Source organism: Asparagus officinalis, chromosome 1 (genome assembly GCF_001876935.1).
Source record: "Asparagus officinalis chromosome 1, Aspof.V1, whole genome shotgun sequence".
Classification (NCBI taxonomy): domain Eukaryota; kingdom Viridiplantae; phylum Streptophyta; class Magnoliopsida; order Asparagales; family Asparagaceae; genus Asparagus; species Asparagus officinalis.
Window position 1 is genome coordinate 122,455,342 of NC_033794.1, and position 25,091 is coordinate 122,480,432.

Here is a 25,091-nt window from a genome sequence, read left to right on the forward strand (position 1 = left end):
CTTCTGTGGTACGCACAATAGTTTGGATCCGTAATCCTCTTACTCCCTCCTGATCTTTAATAGGTGGTAGCTCGATTTTATCATTGGCGAGGAGGTATTTCAATATGGCTGGAACTTCATCATCTTCGAAAGAATATTCCTTTTGAAACCTCGGATCGGGAATCGCGTTCCCAGTGATTACAGATGTCATCGGCCGGCTTCTCTCAGCTTTCTTTCTTTTAAGAAAGTGTTCAGCTTGTTCACCACGTAGTTTTAACTCTTTTCAAGTTTTGGATGGTACGACCCCCAGGGCTTCCAGGACATCGATGGAGAGATTATTGTGGCATGTTTGCAGGATGAACTCCTCTGTAACATGATCTCTGTAATTCATTGCCATGTTATGGAAGCGCTTGACAAAATTGTCGACTGACTCTCCGTCTTTTTGCTTCTCATCTAGAAGGGTTCCGATTGACACATCGGTGTCATCATCGAAGAAATTGCTGAGGAACAAACTTTCCATGTCATCCCAGCGATTGACGCTCCCTGGCTTGAGACGTCGGTACCAATCGAAGGCGGGCCCACGAAGGGTGCCAACGAATGACCGGACCATTAAAGCCTCATTTCCAGAGATCATGCCCAAATGAGACTTGAAATAAATCAAGTGCTGAGTAGGCGAACTCTTCCCGTCAAACGGTGTGAAGTTAATCAGATTAAATTTTGGTGGGTACGGTATTGAATCACATTCTCTTGGATAGGGACATGAAATACCCGTCTTTTTCACTTCTTGAACCGTCATCAAAGCATTGACTTTGTTTTCAAGCTCTTTCATTTTCTCGTCATCGTCTATGTCTTCATTCGAAGGACGTTGAGGAGAATGAGTTAGGTCACCCCCTGTAAGAGGTGCCATTGAACCACCCCCAATATCATTATTGGGAGGGTGCGTTAAACCACCCCCAGCGTTATTGCTATTGAGAGGGGATCACTATCATCTGTCACATTCTGAGTGTGGCGGCTGGATTCAGCTCGCTGACTGGACTCTGGAGGTTAAGGCCGTTGAGCTAGCAATTCTCTCATTTGTTGGATAGCCAACTCTATTTTTGTCTTCATCTCAGCTCTAATTTCTTCACGTTGTTTGGCTAGAACTTCTTGCACTATTTGAGCAAACTGATCAGAGGTGATTGTGAGTACTTCTCTGGTTTGTCCTGTGCTAGATACTGTATCATCCGAAGCGATCGCAGAACATGTGTCTGAGAGCTCATCCTCTGATGACATCCTGTTTGTGGAAAAATTTGCAGTAAAAGAAATAAAAGAAAATTGATTTGTATTCCTTTAATCTCAGTTATAATTGGATTTCCTGATTACAAAAGAGAAGAGAATGATCTGGATTCTCTCCTTTGTTTAAAACTGGGTTCTTCACGGTGGCGATGAGATGCCTCCCTCGAATGCTCGCGTCGAGTTTGCTTCTCGTTGACGATCCGATGTCTTGTTTCACTGGAACATGATCTTCTCCTCACGATTTGACGTTGTGGAGAACTCTGAACGAGTTTAAAACTCTATGAAAGAGTTGATTTAACCGAAAGTCGGTTATAAGCCAAGGATGAAGAAGATCTTGTTGCCGATCTCCAAAGCTCCAACCGAAGGATGAAGGATCCTCTTTTCGCTGCCAAGAAGTTCCAACCGACCCCACCCTCGAACTGAATTGATTTTTAGTTATTTATAGGGGATTAAGGGGTGTAACCACCTCCTTAATTCGTTCCTAAGTGGGGCTAATGGGATGTAACCGCCCCTTAAATCACTCCTGAGTGGAGTTATGATCCCCTCAGATCGTGGGAAATGGTTTTGAAACCGTACAGCTCGTGTTTGAACAGGTCAAAACTTTGACATGCGTTCTGGCATAGATTCTGTGCTTGAACGCAGCATCTGGAAGTGCGTTCTGCAGCGATATGGAGCTGCGTTCTTCGATGTTTGAAGGTACGTTTCGTAGTGTTATGGAACTGCGTCTGGCGGTGATTAAAGCTACGTCTGGCAGCGGTATAGAGCCGCGTTGGGCATCGATTGGAGCTGCGTTGGGCAGCGATATAGAGCTGCGTTGGACAGCGATTGAAGCTGCGTTGGGCAGCGATATAGAGCTACGTTGGGCAGCGATTGGAGCTGCGTTGAGCTGTGGTATGAGATGCGTTGAGCTGCGTTCATGGCTATGAACGCGATGCGTCTTGATGCTGGTGTGCGGGGAAGACTTCCGCAGCTTGATTTGAAGAGACCGTCGATTTGTGAAGCGTTGCAAAGATCGTCATTTTGTAATCTTTGCTTTAGCTCTCTGATATGTGAGAGTCGTCAGATTGTAACTCCCGATGTTGATTGTGGAGGCTGTTGATTAGAGCTTTCATCAATTATTGTGAAGGTCGTTAGATTGTAACCTTCATCGATCCATGTGAAAGTCTTCAAATTGTAGCCTTCTGGAAGTCGTCAGATTGTAACTTCCATCATCGGTGTTTGATGGGGATCAGCTATCTATTGTGATTTTTAGATAGCCTACACATCCCTTCGTGCATTCTCTTGTAGTCCCTATGTCTGAGGGCTCCTAACTGGAGTCGGAACATCCGTTTGGCAATTCTTGAATTAACTTTTCCTCTCGGGGAAAAGTCAGGATTTGAGTCACCTGAATGCTGCTTAGACTTTCCTTTATCAGCCATGTTGATGGTGATTTCCGGTAATTCGTCATCTTGGACAGCTGATCTTCTCTTGCGAAAATGTCTCGGCTTAGGCTTCGATATTTTGGTGAAAAGACTGTGGAATACCGAGGCTCTTCGTGGGATGGTTTCTCGTTTTGCGTAATTATATTCCGACAATACTATTCTAATGAGTCGTGCACAGGAACAATAAGAGCTTATTTCTCGAATAATTCTCTTTCAAAATTTATTCACACCCCCAACTTGATAATACGATTCTTCGGTATGATTGCCAAAAAATCGTATCGTCTGTTGGTATGACCTCCCAGGTATAACGATGTCTTTTGGCGAACACGTCTTCTTCTGGGGGTGTAAAACCTTGTTGGCATTCTCAGGACAAATTATTGTTGCCTTTGAGCGATCCAAGGTTATTTTAGGAGTCACATGTTTAGAACCACCCCCTTGCGGGTGTGGAGTCTTAAAGGGCTCCGAATGCTGATTTTGCACAACTCCATACTTTGGAATCCAAACTTTGCAGAGTTTTGACGGTTCTTTGGCCGCCGTTTCCCTGTTTCTTTCTCGTCTTTGTTGTAAGAGAGCACGAGCATGAATAGCGTTTGCATGACGCTTTTGTATACATTCTTTGAGGGTCGACCGAGTCCTTTTGACGAGAGTCTATTCATCCGTCGTTAGTTTAGTAGAGATACGAGTGGTTGGTCGTTGAGACAACTGAACCACTCGATGCCTCCTCGATTCTAAGTCCGCATAATAACGAACTTCATCGGTTTGTTCCAAGGCCTTAGCCAATTGACGAGTGCGGCGTTGGCGTCACCTCTGACGAGCCCTCTTCGTCAGAGTTGGTGAACTTCGATCGAATGACTCCTTAATTGGGGAGGAATGATCATGAGCAGAGCTTCCAGCTTTGAGGGTTGCCAGAATAATGTTGCGAGGCATGACCTCAACAACTATTGGGTGAGAGGCTTCACTTTTAGCCTTCTCTGGCGTATAGGCCTACTTCAATGATGAGATCCTTTTGCACTTACGAGATAATGAAAATCTTGAAGAGGACGATGAGATATATTCCTCAAACTTGGTTTGGTCGAATTCATACTCGACCATGGATTCAACCGGTATCTTGATTGGTTGCGACACGACGGTCTCGGCAGTGAGACCGTTGGCTCCCACTGTGGTCGCTAGTTTGTTTGCGTCAAAAGTTGGTCTCGTTGTGGAATTCATTATATCTTCGATCAATTACAACGAATTCAAAAGAAATGGCGTTTTTATAAGCCTTCTTTTATACAACAAAAAGAAAATTATAATTTTTTAGAAACAAACGCAGGATCGTTGTTTGGATCGCTGCTTACGTGGGATCTTTGCCTGTGCCGGGGGTGTGTTGGCCCGTAGACCACCAAATCACAGATTCTGATTGAATCGTGAGGGGTTTAGTGATTCTTTCTTCGTTTATCGAAGTAGGAATTTGAAACGAAGGTCTTATCAAAGTAAGACGATCGTTCTTCTTAAGATCAAGTCAAAGCTCGAATCTCAAGGAATTGCCAGAAGCTCAGGAACTCTGCTCTGTCTGCTCCAAAGTACTCAAGAATGATCACCCCTAAAAAAAAACGATCTCAGGGGGTATTTATAGCCTCCGGGATAGATAGTGTTTGCTGTCTCGGCGGCCGAGACAGCAAAGACTGTCTCGGGTCCCAAGACAGTAAAGACTGTCTCGGCCCACGAGACAGTAAATACTATCTCGGAAACAGTAACTGTCTGGCAGTTTTCATTGTAACTGCCTTCCCATGTTTTAAAACTCCGTTATTTTGACAGTTGTTAACGTGATTCTTGCCCACAACGTTTCCCATGTTCTTTGGCAGTTACAGTTTCTGAGCCTTCGAGAACTGTCTCGCTCTGCGAGACAGTAAACACTGTCTCGCTCTGTGAGACAGTGAACACTGTCTCGCACGGCGAGATAGTAAGGACTGTCTCGCACGGCGAGACAGTAAAGACTATCTCGCGGGCGAGACAGTAAAGTCTGTCTTTTTCTTTGATTTTTTGATAATCTCCTTTTGAGCTGCGCTTGGATATCTTTCAGCATTTTTTGACGCCTACAGGTTCCAGTTCAAACCTCACGATCAGTGAGTAATTTTCCTCGAATCTTTACAACAGATTTGAGAGAGTTCATATCGAGAGAAAGACCGATGCAACAAATTATTCATTCATTCCAATGTGAACAACTGATCCCTACGGTCCTCTCGGGATATCAATGCTGCTCATATGCGACCAAACCATTGGTGTTCGACCAATTAACGGACGTTGCTTTGTCTAACCAACGACGACGTTCGCACAGGAAGAAGTCTCCAGAGACCGAATATTCTGAGGTCACTATCAATGTGATCGGCAGAGGGAAAGCCTCAGGTCCTAGTTCCGATGACTCTGAGACAAGACGTTCGCCGACCGTCAGAGAAATCGCTAACGAGTTTGAAGGAGTTTACCGACGCACTCGGACGAGAACATGAGCCATTCCCCCTGTCAACTATCGGAGGTTAGCCTGAGGAACCAATTCCGATGATGAACACTCAGCCATTGCAGAGTCCTAATCATCAAGCTCTTTTGTTGAACATGAGAGCTCCGCTTATATGACGGGAAACAAGGAAGATCTCGCAAAGAGACTTGATGAGCAGGAAGCCATACTCAAATCTCAGCAGGAGGCCATCAATGAATTCATGGCCCTGTTGACTCAAATCGTCGCAGACAAGGCCAAATCTCAGGAGATAGATTCGCCACCTAGGCAAGAATCTTTTAGGAGAGAAAAAACGTCTTCATCCCGACCTCACACAAGCAAAGGGAAGGGAAAGGTGGTTGATGACACGGCTTCTGACCAAGAAGCCCACAACCTGGAATCTTCCTCTGATGAAGGAAGAGAGACTGAGAACGAGTATAATCTTCAGTCGCCCGCCTTAATGTCATTGCTAATAGAAGCGAGCTCCAAGATGAGGGAGTTATCAGACCCTATCCTGCCGAATGGGATGCAGCCCCTTATCCTCCAAAATTTGAAGTCCCGACGCTACAAACTTTTGACGGCACGGGATCACCGAACCAACATATTTATCATTTCAAGTCACAGACTGGGAATGTAATATCAAACGATGCCATACTGGCTCGATTGTTCATTGGAACCCTTAAGAGAGTTGCCTTTGAATGATTCAGGAAACTACCTGCCGGATGTATCCAAATATGGGCAGATTTAGAGAGACTCTTCCTGTCAAGATTTTTTAAAGAGGATACAGAAGTCTCCATCCATACCCTTCTCGCCACTAAGCAGAAGAAGAGGGAATCCGTCAAAGCCTTCGTCAAAAGGTTCCGAACCATGGCTCTCCGGTGTTCGTCAGGTATGGCACAGTCTACTTTAGTAGAGACCTGTCGACACAACTTGCAGACCGACCTCCTAGCCCGAATCGGAGTTACAGAATATCGTTCTTGGAAACAACTAATCTCTCAAGGCGAACATGCTCAAAAGATTATTGCCAGGATCAAAGCTGAAGAACAAAGTAGGCAAGATCAACCTGAGCAATCGGACCAAGCCCAACCTTCTCCTGAGCAATCGGACCAAGCCCAATCTTCTCAGTACTATCCGGAAGATACTACGGCCATTGAAGCTAATCCTCCTCTTCAGTAGGATGGCGTTACCTCTGATAGTCTAGTTTCTCCAAATTCCCCCACCAATCCTCTTCAAATAGGATGGCGGGTCTATCAAAACTATCACGTTAATGATTACCTCTGATAGTCCATTCCCTCCAAATTCTCTTGTTAATCCTCTTCAAGTAGGATGGCGGGTCCACAAAACTATCACGTTAACAGTTACCTCTGATAGTCAAACTCATCAGATAATGGCCTACCAGGTGATGTGCCTCTATTTCGACTTCATGGATAGTGCCTCACTAGGCGATGTTCCTTGTCTACCTCTTTTTCTTCCCCTGCTAAGTCTTAATCAAGACTGGGGGTTGGTTACTTGGAATCCATTGGATTAAGAGTAACGAATCTTTCACATCGTCAAGTTAACATTACACTTCTGACGATCATCATCCCCACAGAGTATGCATTCAACTTGCATCACTCCCAATTTGTCATGTTAATAATATACCTCTGACAACAATCAACTTATCAATCCTTGACAATAGGATTATAAGTCCTCAAAATTGCTCAAATTGCAATCTTCCCCAGCAAGACGCTAAGTCTTCAAAATCTTGTTCAAATCACAAGCATCAAAATTTATCGCTTTTGATGATAAACTCATTTAGCAAGTTTCCCTAGCGAGACACTAATTCCTAAAATCTTGTGCAAGTCACAAGAACACATTCCTGTCAAGTTAACATCAAACCTCTGACAAAATCTACTTATCAATTCTCGTCAATAGGATGATAAGTCTCCAAAGTTGCTCCAATCGCAACACATTCCTGTCACGTTAACAATATACCTCTGACAACAATCCACTTATCAATCCTCATCAATAGGATGATAAGTGCACAAAGTTTCTTCGATCGCAACATTCTCTTGTCACGTTAACACCAAACCTCTGACAAATCAACTTATCAATCCTCGTCAATAGGATGATAAGTCCACAAAGTTGCTCCAATCGCAACACAAATTTCCGTCATGTTAACACCAAACCTCTGACAATCCACTTATCAACTCTCCTCAATAGAGAGATAGGTCCACAAACCTGTCATGTTAATATCACACCTCTGACAAAATCAACTTATCGGTTCTCCTCAATAGAGCGATAGGTCCATAAAATACTGTTAGGTTAACATCACACCTCTCACAGTCAAACCCTCCCTAATGAACTTGTTAATCCTTTTTCAATAAGAATAGCAAGTTTTCATTATAAAATCCCCAACGGGTTAAAGATTTTCTGGAATTATCCTAGTGATAGTGAAGAAAATTTTTGAATTTCACTCTAAGTGAAAATTCATGCCAAGTTAATACTACACCTCTGACACTTCCAATTTTCTTTCAGTGTTTCGAGTGAAAATATAACACGGGAAGAAATAGTAACAAAGTCTACGTATTCAACATCGTAGCAGGTTGTTATTAATAACGCCGAAATTCATTCCTTACACGCATGGGGGACGTTATCTCGATCCCTAATTAGAGATAAGTCTACGCCTAACACGCGTTACCGGTTAGTCTTTTTCCGTAAAAAAATGACAAAGTCTATGTATTCAAAATCATAGCATCGAGTCTAAGAGAGTTCATTCTCTTAGCACAAAGTTACATGTGGAACGGATTCAAATAATTCACATGCTAGCCCGACTCAAACGATAGTCGGTAAAGGCTTATCAAATCCGTTGATGGCTGAGGGGTTGCCAAAAATCCTATGCATGTTCGTAAATCCATTAGCTTAATGGATGTGAGCCGAGACTTAAAACGAATAAGCTGAAGACAAGTCTCAAAGACTTAGTAAAAAATACACGGAAGCCACTTCCATGTCTCAAGTCAAAACGCCGAGGTCAGACCCGCGTTGTAAAAATCATGACGCTGAGGTCACACCCGGGTTCCAACTTTAAAAACGCCAAGGTCAGACCCGCGTTACAAAAATCATGATGCCGAGATCACACCCGGGTTTCAAATTCAAAACGCCGAAGTTAGCCCCGCATCTCAAATTCAAAACGCAGGGGTCCACCCCCGCATTCCAGAAGCAGGATTATGACGCATACCTTTACAAAGGTCCTACGTGGCAAATCCCTTCAACCAAGATGCTTTCGAAGCGAGTGCAGAGAACGACTCCTTTACGATAAGAAATCAACAGCTCCAGGATTAGAGTGAGATCCAAAGTATTCCGAAAATTCATCCCAGTCAACCGCGAACTTTCAAAAACTTTGGAGGGGGTTCTGTAGGCTGTCTAAAAATCACAATAGATAGCTTATCCTCCATCAAACACCGATGATGGAAGTTACAATCTGACGACTTCCAGAAGGCTACAATTTGAAGACTTTCACGTAGATCGCTGAAGGTTACAATCTGACGACCTTCACGACAACTGATGAGAGCTCTAGTTCAACAGCATTCATAATCAACATCGGGAGTTACAATCTGACGACTCTCATATTCTCAAGGAGCCAAGACGAAGATTATAAGACAATGATCTTTGCAACGCTATGACAAAAGAGATTACTTTGTGATAATCTCTTCAAGACAAGACGCGGAGGTCCTCCCCGTGTGTCAACATCAAAACGCCGGGGTCGATCCCGCGTTAGAACATCAAAACGCGAGGGTCGAACCCACGTTACAAAATCAAAACGCTGGAGTCAATCCCGCGTTACAACATCAAAACGCGAGGGTCGAACCCACGTTATAACATCAAAACGCCAGGGTCAAACCCGCGTTACAACATCAAAACGCTGGAGTCGGACCCGCGTTACAACAGGCGAAACGTGAGCGACCCTTGCGTTCTGGATGTTCAGTCAACACCCAACCTCGCGTCTCAATCCTAAGACGTGGGTGTTTGACTCATTCAAATATGAGTCGAACGGTTTCAGAATCGTTTTTCCCCATGATCTGAGGAAATCACGCCCCACTTAAGAGCGGATTTAGAGGGCAGTTACACCCCCTTAATCCCCTATAAAAGTGAGTAAACTCAACTGAGTTCAGGGTTGGAATTTCTTGGCTCAGATCGACCACTGAAGGCTGGCATTTTTTCGGATCTGGGACATGGCAGCAGAAGAGATCGACATTCATCTTTTAGGATCAGTCCCGAGAGCCTTCGACCTTGGCTTGAAAACCGATTCTCGGTTCAATTTAACTCTTTTTCAAGAGTTTCCAACTCGTGCAGAGTTATCAACTCATCCAGAGTTCTAAAACTTGCCACGTAAGTTCTCCACAACGTCAAATCGTGAGGAGAAGACATCGTTCCAGTGAATCAAGACGTGCGGATCGTCAACGGAGAGCAAACTCGACGCGAGCAATCGAGGGAGGCATTTCATCGCTACCGTGAAGAACCCAGTTTTAAACAAAGAGAAAGAACCAATTTCGTTCTCCTCTCTTTTGTAATCGAATTGTAACCGAGATTAAAAGAATCAAAGTCAAATTTCTTTTCTTCTCTTTACTGCAATTTTTCAACATACAGCTGTATTTGGATATCTTTCAGCATTTTTTAACACCTATAATTATATAGTACTAACCATATGAATTTACTTTTTATAGGATGAAATTGTCCAAGTCAAGCAAGCAAACCCTTCACTTTCAGACATTGAGATAGCTGAGAAAATCTGGGGGAAGCAATCTCATTGTCACATCACTGTATTTGGTGGCGGGACTACTTTGAAAGATTTGAGAAGACCGCTCCCTAGTCGATCTGATCTGGAAGCACGAATTATAGAAGAAAAGAGAAAGAACTAGATGCTTCAACAACGCTTAGATGAGCAGGAGCAACAACAACAAAGGATGTCTGAGTTGGAGTTACAAGTGAAAGCTATGCAAGAACTTTTTTTTTAGGCAATCACCTTCATTGACTCCTCAAACTCGAGAACGTGTGTAGGACTAGGTAATTATTTTTTGTAAAATCTCTTATATATTTTTATGATTGACTACTTGCACTAAAAATATGATTTTTACTTAATAAGATAATATTTACTTAATTGATATTTCTTAATTATGTGATTTTTTTAAAATTTTTCAGGCTATCCATGCAAGATTAGGGGGGGGGGGGAAAAATTTTTCAGGCTATCCATGCAAGATTAGGGGGGGGGGGTAGCTCGAGTCTTTTTTTGACGACGATTAAAGATGAAAGATTGTATATTTCCCAAACTTTTATTTTATTATTTTAGATAGTTTCATGTATTTTTCTTTGGAACAATTAGAATATTAACTCTTGTTATTAATATTGAATATTTGAGGATGATGGAATTTTATTTATTGATGTTATTAATTAATGAAATTTTTATTTTTCCTCTTATTCATTATTGGGTATTTTTAATATATTTTTGTTGTGAATCTTAGTGTCAGGTTGAGAATAATATGAGTTGCCTATGAATGGATAAATTATTATTAATGTATATTAGAAATTTGTAGTCTACAATGACGGTTTTATAAACCGTATTTTGTTCATCAACGACGGGAAATCACCGTCGTTGATGGGTTACTAATTACCAATTATGAGGACTTTTACGACGGTATCCAACCGTCATTAATTAGTCTTCAACGACGGGAAAATATCCGCGTAACTAATGGTAACGATGGTAAAATATTCTGTCACTAATGGTAACGATGGTAACATATCCTATCACTGATGGTAACGACGGGAAAATATCCCAGTCACTGATGGTAACGACGGTGATAATTACCATTGTAAATATTAATGACGGTAATATGTTCCGTCGTTATAGACTCTATAACGACGGGTAGTATATCCCTTCGTGACCATTTAACGAAGAGGGCTTCAACAACGGGCAACGAAGGGATTTTTCCCCGTCGTTAGCATACAATAACGAAGGTTTTTCGCTCTTTAACGAAGAGAAATCCCTTCGTTAAAGATGTAATTTCTTGTACAATTATAAAAGAGTAAAGGAGATGAACATAACAGATTTAACGAGGTTCGGCAAACGTGCCTACGTCCTCGGGATCCACACCACACAATTCTTTTATTAATTAAAGAAGAATTACAAGCTCTCAAACTAGGGTTTTATCTATCTGAGATTCTCTCTCTTTTCTACAGTCAAAAAGCTCTCTTTTTGTGTTCTATCAAGCCCGAAAAACGTTTAGGTATATATAGAGTCCTGGAAGAAACAGAATCCAAAACAAATAAGGAAACTGGCTGACTGCATCGCGGTCGACCGCGCAGGTATCGCGGTCTACCATATCAAACGACAGAGCCCAAAAAATCCTACAGGGTATCCACGATCGCCCGCGACGGTTGACCGAACCAAAACCCGAGATCAAAATCCATTACAGAGGTTTGTGCGGTCAACCGTCGCGGTCGACCGCCTTCAGCTCCAGGCTCTACCCAGCTCTGTGCACGTTCGCGGTCGACCGCCGCGGTCGACCGTGTAGGCCTCCTCCTGTTTTCTCGATTTTTTCTTTATCTTCTTGATTCCAGCTTTGGCTTCGACTTTGGGTCTACACTTTTAGACTAACAATCTCCCACTTGGAGACCAAAGTGCCATCAGCGAACTCTCCCCTTCTTCGCATGTATCTTTTCCTCCTTGGAAAATCATTTTTTCAATCAACAATATCCCAACGATCTCGCCGATCCTCGTAGTGTGGCTCCGCCTTCGTCTTCTACTCGTGAAGGCCAACTGAAGTTGCGCACTGTTGGCCTTTTTGTTTTGATGATGTTTAACAAACAATTTACCACTAATGTTGTTTGTCTAGTATTTGTGTTTTCTTATTTATTATAGACAAACAACGTGTTGGAGGATGGATGGAATAGAGCTTCAACGATCATATCCAAAGGAGGTTGGCGGTGAAGATCAAGATCGGCTTGGGTAACTTAGTTTAGGTTTTATATTATGTGTGTTAAGTACGTTAAGCTCAATATATACACACACACACACACACATATTTTGTTTTTATATATATAGTTATATATATATACACAAGTTTTGGTTCTTGGCTTTTAAGTTTTAATATGAAACAAATACATATTCATATATATATATACATGTTTGGTTTCACATGGTAAAGTTGTTTATGTACACATGTATTTATAAGTTTTACAAAATACATGAGTTTTCACAAATAAAAATTTCAATTTGAGAAATTCTTTTTCTAACATGTTTGTTTTCATGTTTACATTTCATCAAGTTTGAAATTGATTTGTTACGTTTAATTGAATTTTCAAAATCATGTTTTTCGTTCGTGCATGTTTTTACAAAACAGATGAGTTTTCACAAATGGGAAGTGATATTTAAGAAATTATTTTTTTGAAATGTTTATCTACATGTTTATAAACTTTTCTCAAAATTTTTCCATTTTTGGAGTTGATTTACTGTGCCCAATTGATTTTACAAAATCGTGTATGTTAGCAGATTTTCAGAAACTGTATATCTGTGTTCAAACATTTATTTCTCTCAAATGAGAAAATATTTTTCAGAAATTATTTCTCTAAAATATTCTTCTACATGTTTAGAACCTTCCCTCAAAGTTTCATAAATTTTGGAGTTGATTTACTATTTTTAATTGATTTTACAAAGTTAGATACACAAATTTCCAGAATGCTGGAATTTGGGGTATTTTGGTCTTTTTAGCCTATAACGGCTAGTAACGGCTAGTTTTTGATATTTTCGGTTTTTGGGGGTTTGTGGCTGGTTTAAGAGATCTATTGAGAAGTTTTCTAAACTCAATCTAGCTTCATATTTTATATTGTTTGATTATCTTTTTATTAAGCTAGTGTTCATATTGAGTTTAGTTGATTTTATTATCTCTTTGTTCACACACAACCTATTGAGCTTATTGTATTTACATTCATAGTATAATTGGGTTGTGGGATTGTGTAACTTAGAGAGTGAGCTTATAATTTGTTCTCATTCATTGTAGAGAACAAATACTTTGTATTGAGCCTAATTGTGAGGATTCACTTGTAATACACTTGTACACCGAGAGAAGTGTGTGGTGAGAGACGGGGTCGAATCCAAGAGGAGTGGCGTCGGTTGACGTGCCTAGGGAGAGGTTGTAACCGAGCACTTGAGGAGGAGGACACGGGCTAGGACCAACACTTAGTGTGTGAGGTGTGATTGCATAGTGATTGTATTGTGAGGTGTAAACGTTGTTCGGGTGAACGTAGAAAACCCGGTTGTGATAGTGGAGATCTCCTCGAGGTGAGGAGCGGAGACGTAGGTCGTGGGGACCGAACTCCGTAATCATATTGTTTGTTTATGATTGCATTGGCGCACTTCCTTTTATGTTCATATCTTATATCGCCTTTGTATATTGCTTGTTGATTATATTGCCCACTATCTAGTTTAGATTGTTTTCCCTTGAGTTTATATATCCTTGCATATACTTCATCATATATCTCTTTGCTAGGATATATCTCATTGTTCATATTGCTTATCCTAGCTCATATATCGTGTCATATTTCATACTTGCTAGGATAACTCATTAATTAATTTTAATTGGCATTTAATCGGATTAGATTAGCATAAGACCCTAATCACCCCCCCTCTAGGGTCTAACACGCACAACTCCAGTTTCTAAAGGATGACTGCCTTCGTCAACATGTCCGTCGGATTTTGGCTCCCCAAAATCATTATCAAATGTAACTTTCCGTCTTCAACTAGCGAGTGTATAAAATGGTATTTTACGTCGATATGCTTTGTTCTGGCATAATATATTGGATTCTTGGCAAAATATATAGCTCTCTGACTATCACAATAAAGAACTCCTCTCCCTTGCTTCAGATCCAACTCTTCCAAACACCCGTTCAACCAGATCATCTCCTTGCTTGTTTCAGTCACCGCGACATAATCAGCCTCAGTTATAGACAAAGTCACAATCTTTTACAAACGTGAGACACAGCTCACTGCTGTCGACATTAAGGTATAAACATATCTCGTGGTGCTTCGCCTCGTATTATGATCACCGACGAAGTCCGTATCCACGTATCCCTGCAGCACCAACTCCTTCCTCCTAAAACATAGTGGCTTGTTCGTTGTTCATTTCAAGTACCGCATTATCCACTTCACGGCCTCCCAATACTGCTTCCCTGGATTGCTTGCAAACCTGCTCACAACTCCCACTGCATGGGCGATGTCTGGCCTTGTGCAAACCATCGCGTACATGAGAATCCCAATGACTGAAGAATATGGCACCCTGCTCATATGCTCTCTATCTGCATCTGTCTTAGGCGATTTTTCCTCAGATAACTTGAACTGACTTCCAAGGGGCGTGCTAACAGCTTTAGCATCCTGCATATTGAACATCTGAATTACCTTCTCAATGTATTCAGCTTGGCTCAATCTCAACGTCCATTCAGCTTCATCCCTACTGATTCGCATCCTTAGAATCTGCTTTGCTACACCCAGATCCTTCATTGTAAATTCCTTTGCTAGCTGCTTCTTCAAACTGTTTATATCTTCTAAACACGATCCTGCTACCAACATGTCATCAACATATAATAACAAATTTATATCTTCTAAACACGATCCTGCTACCAACATGTCATCAACATATAATAACAAGATAATGAAGCTGGACTCGAACCTTTTGAAATACATGTCATCAACATATAATAACAAGATAATGAAGCTGGACTCGAACCTTTTGAAATAACAGCAATGATCCTAATTATAACTTTTGTAGTCATTTTTTTGCATGAAGTTATCAAACTTCTTATATCACTGTCTCGGAGCCTGTTTCAAGCCATATAAGCTTTTCTTGAGCTTGCACACCATCTCTTTCTTTCCTTCTTCAATGAAGCTAACAAGCTGCTTCATGTAGATTTCTTCATCCAAGTCATCATGAAGAAAAGCAGTCTTCATATCTAACTATTCAAGAAAGAGATCTTCTGCAGCTACCAAACTCAACACCACTCTGATGGTTGTGAGCTTCATAACAGGGGAAAGTATCTCTGTGTAGTCCACTCCTTTCCGCTGTTGAAACCCCTTCACTACTAATCTGACATTGAATCTCTTGCTTCCATCACTCTCTTGCTTGACCCAGTAGACCTATTTGTTATGTAAGATCTTCTTCTGTGCAGGTAGCTGGGCTAACTCTCATGTCTCATTAGTGAGTAGAGAATTCATCTCCTCTTGCATCGCATGCTCCCACTGCTGAGATTCACTCACTTGCATTGCCCTTCATAGCACTCCGACTCACCGCTATCTGTCAACAATAAGTAGTCAAGAGATGAAAGATATATGAGATTTGGTTTGGGTACCCTGGATGACCTCCTAAGCTCCATGCACTAGGTTGTTTCTTCTGCACCTGAAGCCTCCTCCGTTCCGCGGTCAAAACAAATATCATCACCCCTATCTGGAAGTTCTTTTATATCCATGTACTTGGATCCACCTACATCTGAAGTGCTACTCCCACTGTTTTGGCTATCATTAGCATTTTTCCTGTTATTGTACATCACCTCCTCATTGAATATCACGTCCCTGTTTCTGATGATCTTCCTGTTCTTCTTATCCCACAGACGATACCCGAACTCATCAACGTCGTATCCAATGAATGTGCACTTTTGTGACTTAGCCTCTAGCTTGTCCCCAACGTGATCACTGATATGAACATAAACCACACAACCAAATACTCGCAGGTGTGAGAGATTGACCTTCTTGCCACTCCAAACATCCTCTGGAATTCTAAAATCTAATGGAACTGATGGGCCATGATTAATAAGGTAAGCTGTCGTATAATAGAGGAAAATATTAAAAAACTTCGAATCCACGAAGAGTGTTCACCAATGGTGTTCTCTGAATCCACAAAGAACGAGCTTCGAATCCACGAAGAAAATATTAAAAAAGAGAAATTTTATTGATGAATATTCTTCTTTAGGGTTACATAACTCTTCTTAAATAGATAAAACAAATAAGACTCCTACTAAAACTAGAATTACAAAAATAGAAAGTATCAAGTTCTATCCTAAAAAAGACACCCTATAATAGAGGAAACAAATCATGAATCAAAATTGATTTTGTTTCCTAATCTAATTTGACTATAAAATTAAATTTATTTCCTAATCTAAAAGACTCCAACTTTATTACTAAAAATAAACTAAAGCTTTAATTTCAGATTTTAGCTAAATCTGAGTATAACTAATGAGATTGTAAAAATCTGACAATCTGGTTGGCTCCATCTCGTCGAGATAGACGATTTATATATATAATATGTCAGAATCCGCCTTCCGGATTAAAAGATATGATTGTTTCTTTACGGAAGTATAAATCTGTATTTAGCTCGTGAATGTCCGAATCATCCATTAAATTTTCTGTTAAGCGTCCTACATCACATAAACAATTACACCTGCAGAAAAAATTCAGTAAGCATAGTCAAACCCACAAACTTTTCGTACAAAATTTCAAAAAGTAACTATCCTAAGATGTTGTTTGAGCTACATGCTGAACCATTGTCCTTGACCCCAATAAATCTCGTGGAATGTGATCAAACCATGAACATGGTGTAATGAATTAGAACCAGTAAATTAAAAAAAAATTCAGGCCAAATTTTATCTTTGAGTCACATTTTAATTTACACACTTCCGGATTCCAATTCAACGAGTATGGTGCGTGCATGGTGTGTCTCAGGCAATCTGATAGTGACTTTCTTCAGCTTGCTGGTTCACTGGAAGTGTTGGGTTTGCCAGCCCTCGTGTCTCCTCCAGCATCCTGACTTTCTTCAGCTTGCTGGTTCACTGGAAGTGTTGGGTTTGCCAGCCCTCGTGTCTCCTCCAGCATCCTGAAATAAGCATAAGGTCCCCAACCTGGTTTGCCAGCCCTCGTGTCTCCTCCAGCATCCTGAAATAAGCATAAGGTCCCCAACCTACAACAAGAAAGGAAGTCACTAACAAATTCTACAACAAGAAAGCAAGTCACTAACAAATTCCTTAAAAAAGGTTTAACGCAGAAATTCGAAGCAATTGTGGTTTCATGAATCCTAATGAGCTATGTATATGTTATAGCATTTTGTGTCGAAATGGAGCAATCAATTTATCTGAAAATTCTTTCAGTTCTTTGATTAGAAAACAGTTAAGAAGAACCACAAACTATACGAACATATTAGGTGCTATGTGCAACGAGCTTGAAAAATGTCATCCAAAAGATATTAGAATAATATCTGTTAAGTTCATACTAAAAAAGAATTGATAACTTCAAAGACAGAGGAATCAACAGAATCAGGTTTGCATATTGGGTTTGTGCACCTCACTCTTAAAGAAAATTGATCATTGAAAATTATGCTACAACACATGGCTGAAATTCTCACCTAAAAGTGTGTACTTATGTGAGGACAAAGAACATTTCACCTCACCTGACCTACCATATATGTCAACAAAGTGACAGCTTAACACACTTGAAAGGAAGAAAGTTGGATACTAAAATCTGAATATGTGCAGGTGGGCATGCGCATGCATGAGCATGTGGGTTGTGTGTGTGAAAATGGGCTGGAGTAGAAGCTTATTTGCTAAATGAGCTACCAAGAGATAGACTAGTAGTAAGACTCATCTTGCGAGTCATACCAGAGTATGTTGACTAGTCTACTCCTGTCTCTTGGTATAACTCATTTTGCTAAATGAGGTGGTAGACCTCACCTCGCAAAGTGAGCTGAAAAGCTAGCCAGATGCATGTCACCTGCTATACTAGATATTTATTAACATGAGCCACCAAGAGATAAGTGATGAGGTCCATATGCTCCATTGTGATTAATAGGTGGGTTAAACCACTGATCTATCTATTGGTAACTCATTCAGTAAAATTAGCCGTCACGTCATACCCATTATTACCATATATACATGAGGTTCATGAGTAGCATATGTCATACGAGCGGATTCGTCACGTCATACCCATTATTACCATATATACATGAGGTTCATGAGTAGCATATGTCATACGAGCGGATTCTCTCATATACAATAGTGTGGGTCATACGAGCGGATTCTCTCATATACAATAGTGTGGTTAAGTGTATAAGGATTTATCTCTCCTTTCATTCACTTGGTTGGGATTAAACCACATTATTGTATATGGAAAAATCCCCTCAGAAAAAAATAAGATTAATGGGTTATCATATCCCCCTACCCGCAAACAAAAAAGAAACACACACACTCTCTCTTGGGCGAGATTCAACCGCGTTACTCATGTATGAGAAATCTCATCATCTGACAATGATACTCATTATTTGCATGTATACATGTTATCAATATGTATGTATACATAAATAAATACATATATGAAACACCCTTAAAATTTATTAGCAGCTTATTTTTTCATAAAGTTTCATGATAAGTTGAAAAGCATTGAAATATAATATTATATGGTGCAACGATTCAATTTTATGAACCCTTAGTTGTTTTGTTTAATAATTTTGGTAATTTTCAAAAGGACGCCGGTACCTGCGACTAGAACCAAAATCACAGTTTCTTCTTGAATTTTGATCAAGTCATGATACTAGAAGTGATTGGTATAATTATTACAAAACGACATCGGTACCCGCGACTAGAATTTTTTGGATATTATCTAACTAATAGAAGACTTAAAAGAATAAATATCTAAATATAATTATTACAATATAAGTATGATTAATTATATACAAGTATGATTGATCAATTTTTTGCATACTATAAAGTTTGGGATGAGGTGTCAACTGTCTTCTTGGTTGACAAGTCATGAGACAGAACTGTAAACCCAGTTTCAAAGTAAAGTTTTCAACTTCGAACAAGAATCACAAGGTCAAGTTTCCTTGATCATAAAGGTAGAAAGAAACAGCTCCATCTTTATCCCTCTTGCTATTGATAGTTCACTAAGGTTCCACCTTAATCATTCCCTGTAAGTTACACGCTTATCTGGTTAAGATATCTGTAATAAACATCACAAGATCACTTAGATGGTGAACTTCTATACTGCGAGTATTATTTCTCTCTCTAACCTAACAAATCCCTATTGGTGACTGTGACACAGATTGTACCATATATGAAATGAAAAGATATGTAACTGTAGCTACAGCATTCTTTCTAAACAGTTCAGTCCAGGAGGGAAAAAAAAAGCAAACAATCATTTTAAAAGGTTGAACAGACGCCAACCTCACGTAGGTTTATTGTTAATTAAAAGGAAAAGCAAGTTGAAACAAAGGCAATTATCACCAATGCCAACCTCACGTAGGTTTATTGTTAATTAAAAGGAAAAGCAAGTTGAAACAAAGGCAATTATCACCAAGATATGCAGGACGATCAAGTGCCTTCCATTAAAAGGAAAAGCAAGTTGAAACAAAGGCAATTATCACCAAGATATGCAGGACGATCAAGTGCCTTCCGTTCTAGCTAACAAGGGAGAAACAGAAATGCAACACAACAATAAATACCAAAAGTGGAACTTCTTAGTTCTTAGCATAAGATCACACCTGCATGCTTTGGCACATAAAAAATCATGAAGAAGATCATCATATTGCGCACTTATGTGTGCTAGCTCATACATAAAAAATGTGTTCATGCATGCATGTGGTCATGTGTTTGGACTTTGGACAGGGTGGGAGAGAAGGAACATCTGTCTGTGCCAGTTCATGTATATACTGGTAATATGGGACAGCTATTTAGACTTAAAAAAATAAGTAAAAGCTGCGAAGTTTTATAATACCCTGAAATTATCATATAATTACTATGGAAGTTTTGGAATAATAATGTATGACATGGTACCTTCAGCATGATAAGGGGCAGGGAAGAACTGTAGATAGCAAAATGTAGCCATTACGCTGCCTGCAACATTATATCCTAACAAATTACATTTGCACTGAGAACTAGAAATTTAATAGGTCATGTTCTCAAAGTTTGTGCGTTATAGGATGACGATCAATTTCAAACAACACAGACCTAGAAGACCACCAGCAAAGACATCCTGCCAATGATGCCAATAGTCATCCACTCGTGAAATTCCAATCATACATGCAATAAGTAATGGGAGGAAAACAATGCAAAGCTTTGCCACATGACCCCGACGGTCAAACACTCTGATTTTCCCAGACAAATACAATGCAAGAAAGCCAAGGCCTGCAAAGGACCCTGCACGAGAAAAAAATCAAATTCTATTAAACTTTAATTTCATATAAAATTTTATAGAACAAGAGAAATACAATGGTATTAGTGAAGTGCTGTATCATATAGATCCTAATATTTTAAGTATATTTTTCAGGAAACTCGCCTTGTCAACGGTGGAACTCTCAGAACCAATTTGTGAAGGGCAAACACTAAGGACTCAGTAGTAAAAACTCAAAATGCCTAACGGAATTTCAATTTGATGATAAGACCACTAACTGGATTAAAGTGAAGGGTACACATGCCTCCAATTTAATTTGTCTAAAAATAATTTGCTAGGCTACTCTTTATATATCATTACCACCAATAAATTGACTTCTAAAGGTATAGAAGGCTGAACATGAAACCCTCACCATATTTGAGGTCATTTTCTTATAAATCATTTAGAACACCAAAATCATGCTAATTGAGTTATTCCCATCTCCCACTACATTAAAAGTTACCAAATATAAATAATCACATTGCATTCCTTATGAATAATGAGTCAAAATACAAAAGATATTATATTGCTTACATGAAGTATGACCACTAGGAAAACTCTTGTAACCTTCCTTTATGACATTTTTAGCTCCATTACAGATAGCATTTCCAGTTACTTTATCATACACCTGGACAGACATACAGCAAAATATTCCTCATTGTCATGTTAAAAATAAAGGAAAGATGAATGGACCTACAGTGACACGTGTAGAGAGAGAGAGAGAGAGAGAGAGAGAGATCATGATGCACAAACCTCTTTCCCCTCAGGAAAACATCGCCAGAAAAAGTCAGGCCGAGGACGTCCAACTGCATCTTTGATTGCATCAGTTAAGACTCCAGTTATAAGCACAGAGAACAAGATACCTAGTTTCCAGGCATTTTTATGTCAACATGTCAACAACAGTGAGAAAATAACATATAAAAAGAAAAGGAGATAAGACACTAGGAATACCTAGTATAGCATGATGAAGATCATAAACATCTCTCCTACGAAAATAGAAGCCAACAAATATGGCAATAGGCAATAATACTGTAATCATCTGATAGCATCAAAAAAATTAACCCTGAAAACACCACAGTTCTTAACTGATGATGACCAAAAGAACAGCTGAAAACATACCGGAACAGCCCACACAGGGACACTATTACTTTTGAGAGGATATCTCAGATCAGTCATCATATCCTTACTGACAAAGCGGTGAAAAGGATGGATTAGATTTAAGATTATCACCATTACTCCAAGGAAGATGAGAATAACCCAATCATGTTTGTGAGACTTTGCTACTTTAACACCATGAGACTGAACTGTGTGTGCGCCCAGCTGAATCTCCCTCATATTGTCCTGATACACAGAAAAATCTGGATCAGACTAAACCAGAACAAGTTCTTCAAAGTCTGCGTACTGTAATAAGTAGTTAAGTCTCAAATAAGATTCCCAAATTAAATTTGAATAAGGCAAGTTAAAACGAGAAAACTAGACTTATTCTGGACCATGTTGATCATATATTTCATAGATACAGTAAGCATCAAGCTATTTTCTCATTGTTTAAACTAGTATGAAAACATGAATTTGCTAAATTTAGAAAGAATAACTATGCAATAGAATGCCCTTTTCGCGAATGTTCCCCAATATTGCCATCCTTGTTCAGTTAAGCCAGATGTTCAAAGCGTACCATTAAGACTTATCTCATGATAATCTGCAACCTCCATGGATAGGATTGGAAATGGAAATTAAATACCTTGTGCAGGAAAAAAGCAGCATTATAATTAATATCCGACAAGCTTCATTGATATGATGGTGACACTCTGAAGTTTATGTAAGCATAGGAAGAATGAGTAGAATATAAATTCAAGCAAAGTTTTTTCACTTTTGATTTCAACCTGCCTTCCTAGATAAATCAGAGTCAAAGCTCCTCTTAAGAAATTTCTCTGAGGCTTCATCACATCACGGAATCTGCAGAATTTGGTTGGAGAAACAAATAGATGGATACACTTGTTAGTGGAAGGAAATAACTAAATGTTAGGTATGATAATTGAGTTCCATTCCCAAATAGTATTCAAGTTTTGCAAGAGTTAAGTGAAAGTTTATTGGGGGGTCAATGATGATAGGTTTATCTGAATATAAGATATCAGATTCCACTAGAAGGCCACTTTTGTCAAGTCAGCAACAACTACGGTGCAATCTCTTATATTCAGACCATTTGCCTCTCGTCAAGCTTGTGAATCCAAATTAACTGTCTTTCATTTCTTGCCAGATCAATTGCTATCTCATTTAATGGAATGATTGTCCTGCATAGCTTTACTTAAAGCTTCACAATACATTTGAAGGATCATTCCAGATGTTCACCATCCAATTGGATTCTAAATATAGACTCATGATTCACAATACATTTGAAGGATCATTCCAGATGTTCACCATCCAATTGGATTCTAAATATAGACTCATGAAGCGAGTGTATTTGGAAGTCATTGATGCGATTGACAGATAGAGTTAGTTATCCAGATTGTTTAAACAATTGACCACTGTAATTTGAAAATTTTTAGATAATTTCAATGTCTATCTGTAGGTACAGGAATGATTTAAATTAAAACAAAATTGGGTTAGAATCTCTTTTGAGATACATTTAGGATTTTGGTCTGAATCAGGTCTTTTTCTTTGTCAGGTAAGATAAGGTTTTCTTCTTGATTTTCTCCAAAGTTATCACTTGATCCAAAGATGTTTAAAGGGTTTTGCTCACTCTTCAATCATTACCAAGAACAAGAATCTAATATACCCAAACGAACAATAACTGAGCCATTTATTCTTCTCCATAAAACCCCAAACGGAAAAGGAGAGGGAAAAATATGAACAGTTCTGCCTTGACTCTTTATGAAGTTGTTCAGGAAACCTAACCCTAATGCAATGAGGATAATGCCAAATACTCAAGTTCCAACCGGGGGTAATCCCAAGATCAGGACAGCTTGTTTGAGCTGCAAAGCAGAGATTTACTCAAAGCTAATAAGCTAGTAGAGCCCACAGGACAGCTCAACAATCATGTGACCAAGGTGGGAGGACAAAGCCAAGCGGCTGACAAAGATGAAACACTGGAAAATTAGTCCATCGATATCAGAATTTTTGTTTGGGTAAGTTATTAAATGGAAAACTAAGCAAATAAAGTGACACCTTTATAATCCACCCTCAAAAAATTTAATGCCATGAACACTTTTGGCTGAAAAAAATAGCCTACACGATGTTTCTCACTCACATGAGTAGACAATGTTTCTCACTCACATGCGCAAAGCCCAATGTGCATTCTACAAACAGAAAGATTGAACTTCAGATTGCTTATGTAAGTTCATACCGCACCGGAAAAGTTTTATTTAAGAGCACAGCATCAATGGCATTTCTGCTTCAAGGCTTCTTTCCACGAAAACATTGTCCACTCCAGCCAGGGGGGAAAGTTCAAGATTCAGATGGAAAGAAGTAGTCAGCTATCTATTGTGAAGTCTTGTGGAAGAAGTGGAAACTTCAATCTGGATTTCAATGTAAAGGGATTTGGTTTCACTATGACATGTGTGGCATGAAACTTGAAGCCTTGAACCAAGAACAGAACTAAAGAACCCCAAATTGCCACATTAACAGCTGCAACCTTTTGTGCCAAGGACATTTTAACATTCAACCAAAGTTTTATTAGCACAAACTTCAATAAAAAAACAAAACAAATCATACGGCAAGACAACCCCATTTTGAAATTAAGTGTTTCTTTCTAAAATAAAACCATAAATTTTATGGGTTTTCCCAAAATTATAATTGCACGACTCAAAGAAATCTAACAAGAATCCAGTACACCCAAATGAGAAACAACTGACCCATTAATTCTTCCCCCGAAAAAATCGAAATGAACAAGAAGAAGAAGAAGAAGCGAGATTACCCTTTGTAGAGGATTCAGCAGCCAGGCATAAAGCATCCAACCTGCTTCTTCCTCCTCCTGCATCAAAACCCACAACTTTGTTTTCGGAATTTTTTTTTTTAAAAAAAAGGTAAAATGGAAGAGAAGAAAGCAGCCACTTACTTGAAATTTCGCAGTAAATGAGTATCAATAGACGAGGGGAAAAAATGCAAAGCAATAAGAAACCCTTGTAAACCGCTGAGGAAAGAAGTTAAAAAAACAAATTGATTTCTTCAAAATAATAATAATAATAATAATAATAATAATAATCATACTCCCTTTAAAAGCACGAATTCGGAAAATCTTTTTTAGACAAATATACCATTTTATAGTTTGAACTACCTTATCTATAATCAAATTCTAATTTTCAATATTCAATATTACCCTTCACTATTTTGAATATTTTATTTATATCTTAATCTATCCTAATCATAATCATATCTTATCCTAATCCTATGTGAACCATGTTTAGCTTAACAATTTAAAAAAACTAAAATATTAATAAAATATATAAAACATAAAAATGATATTAGTTTGTTAAGATAAAGAAATTACAAGTAGATAACATATTATAATACATGAAGTATTGCAAAAAAACCATAAAAAAATTTAAAATTGCAGAAAAGACCCTGAAAAGTTCAAAATTATAAAAATCATCCCAATGTCTCAAAACTTAAAATAAAAAACATGAAATTAAAAAATTAACATCAGTTTGCAAAGAATTTAAAATTTACAGTTAACACCTCAATGTCTCAAAATTCAAGATATTACCCTTAGACACCTAAAAAATTAAAATTTGCCAAA

The 25,091-nt window shown here is 39.0% G+C and overlaps 1 protein-coding gene across 2 annotated transcripts; it reads right to left on the reverse strand.

Moving 5' to 3' along the window:
* On the reverse strand, positions 16,599 to 24,382 carry LOC109829275 (lipid phosphate phosphatase 2-like). 2 transcript variants are annotated; one of them, XM_020396466.1, is made up of 9 exons: positions 24,270 to 24,382; positions 21,479 to 21,700; positions 21,311 to 21,398; positions 21,113 to 21,222; positions 20,894 to 20,987; positions 20,158 to 20,346; positions 19,984 to 20,043; positions 17,096 to 17,120; positions 16,599 to 16,966 (listed from the first exon to the last, which is right to left on the reverse strand). In XM_020396466.1, exons 1-9 carry the CDS (start codon positions 24,330 to 24,332, stop codon positions 16,882 to 16,884), a joined length of 936 nt encoding a protein of 311 aa, XP_020252055.1. In that variant the 5' UTR covers positions 24,333 to 24,382; the 3' UTR covers positions 16,599 to 16,881. The 2 variants fall into 2 exon arrangements, with proteins under 2 accessions (XP_020252055.1, XP_020252056.1); XM_020396467.1 differs by having other exon boundaries at positions 16,599 to 16,935; positions 17,065 to 17,120.

Excerpts from the sequence above, each read along its gene's own strand:
- LOC109829275 (XM_020396466.1), bottom strand. The coding sequence starts at position 24,332 with ATGCAGGAGGAGGAAGAAGCAGGTTGGATGCTTTATGCCTGGCTGCTG. Across the intron at positions 21,701-24,269 it reads TGCTGAATCCTCTACAAAGG|GACAATATGAGGGAGATTCA; the intron begins GTAATCTCGCTT and ends TCTGTGTATCAG. Across the intron at positions 20,347-20,893 it reads TCCTAGTGGTCATACTTCAT|GGTCCTTTGCAGGCCTTGGC; the intron begins GTAAGCAATATA and ends TTTCTCGTGCAG.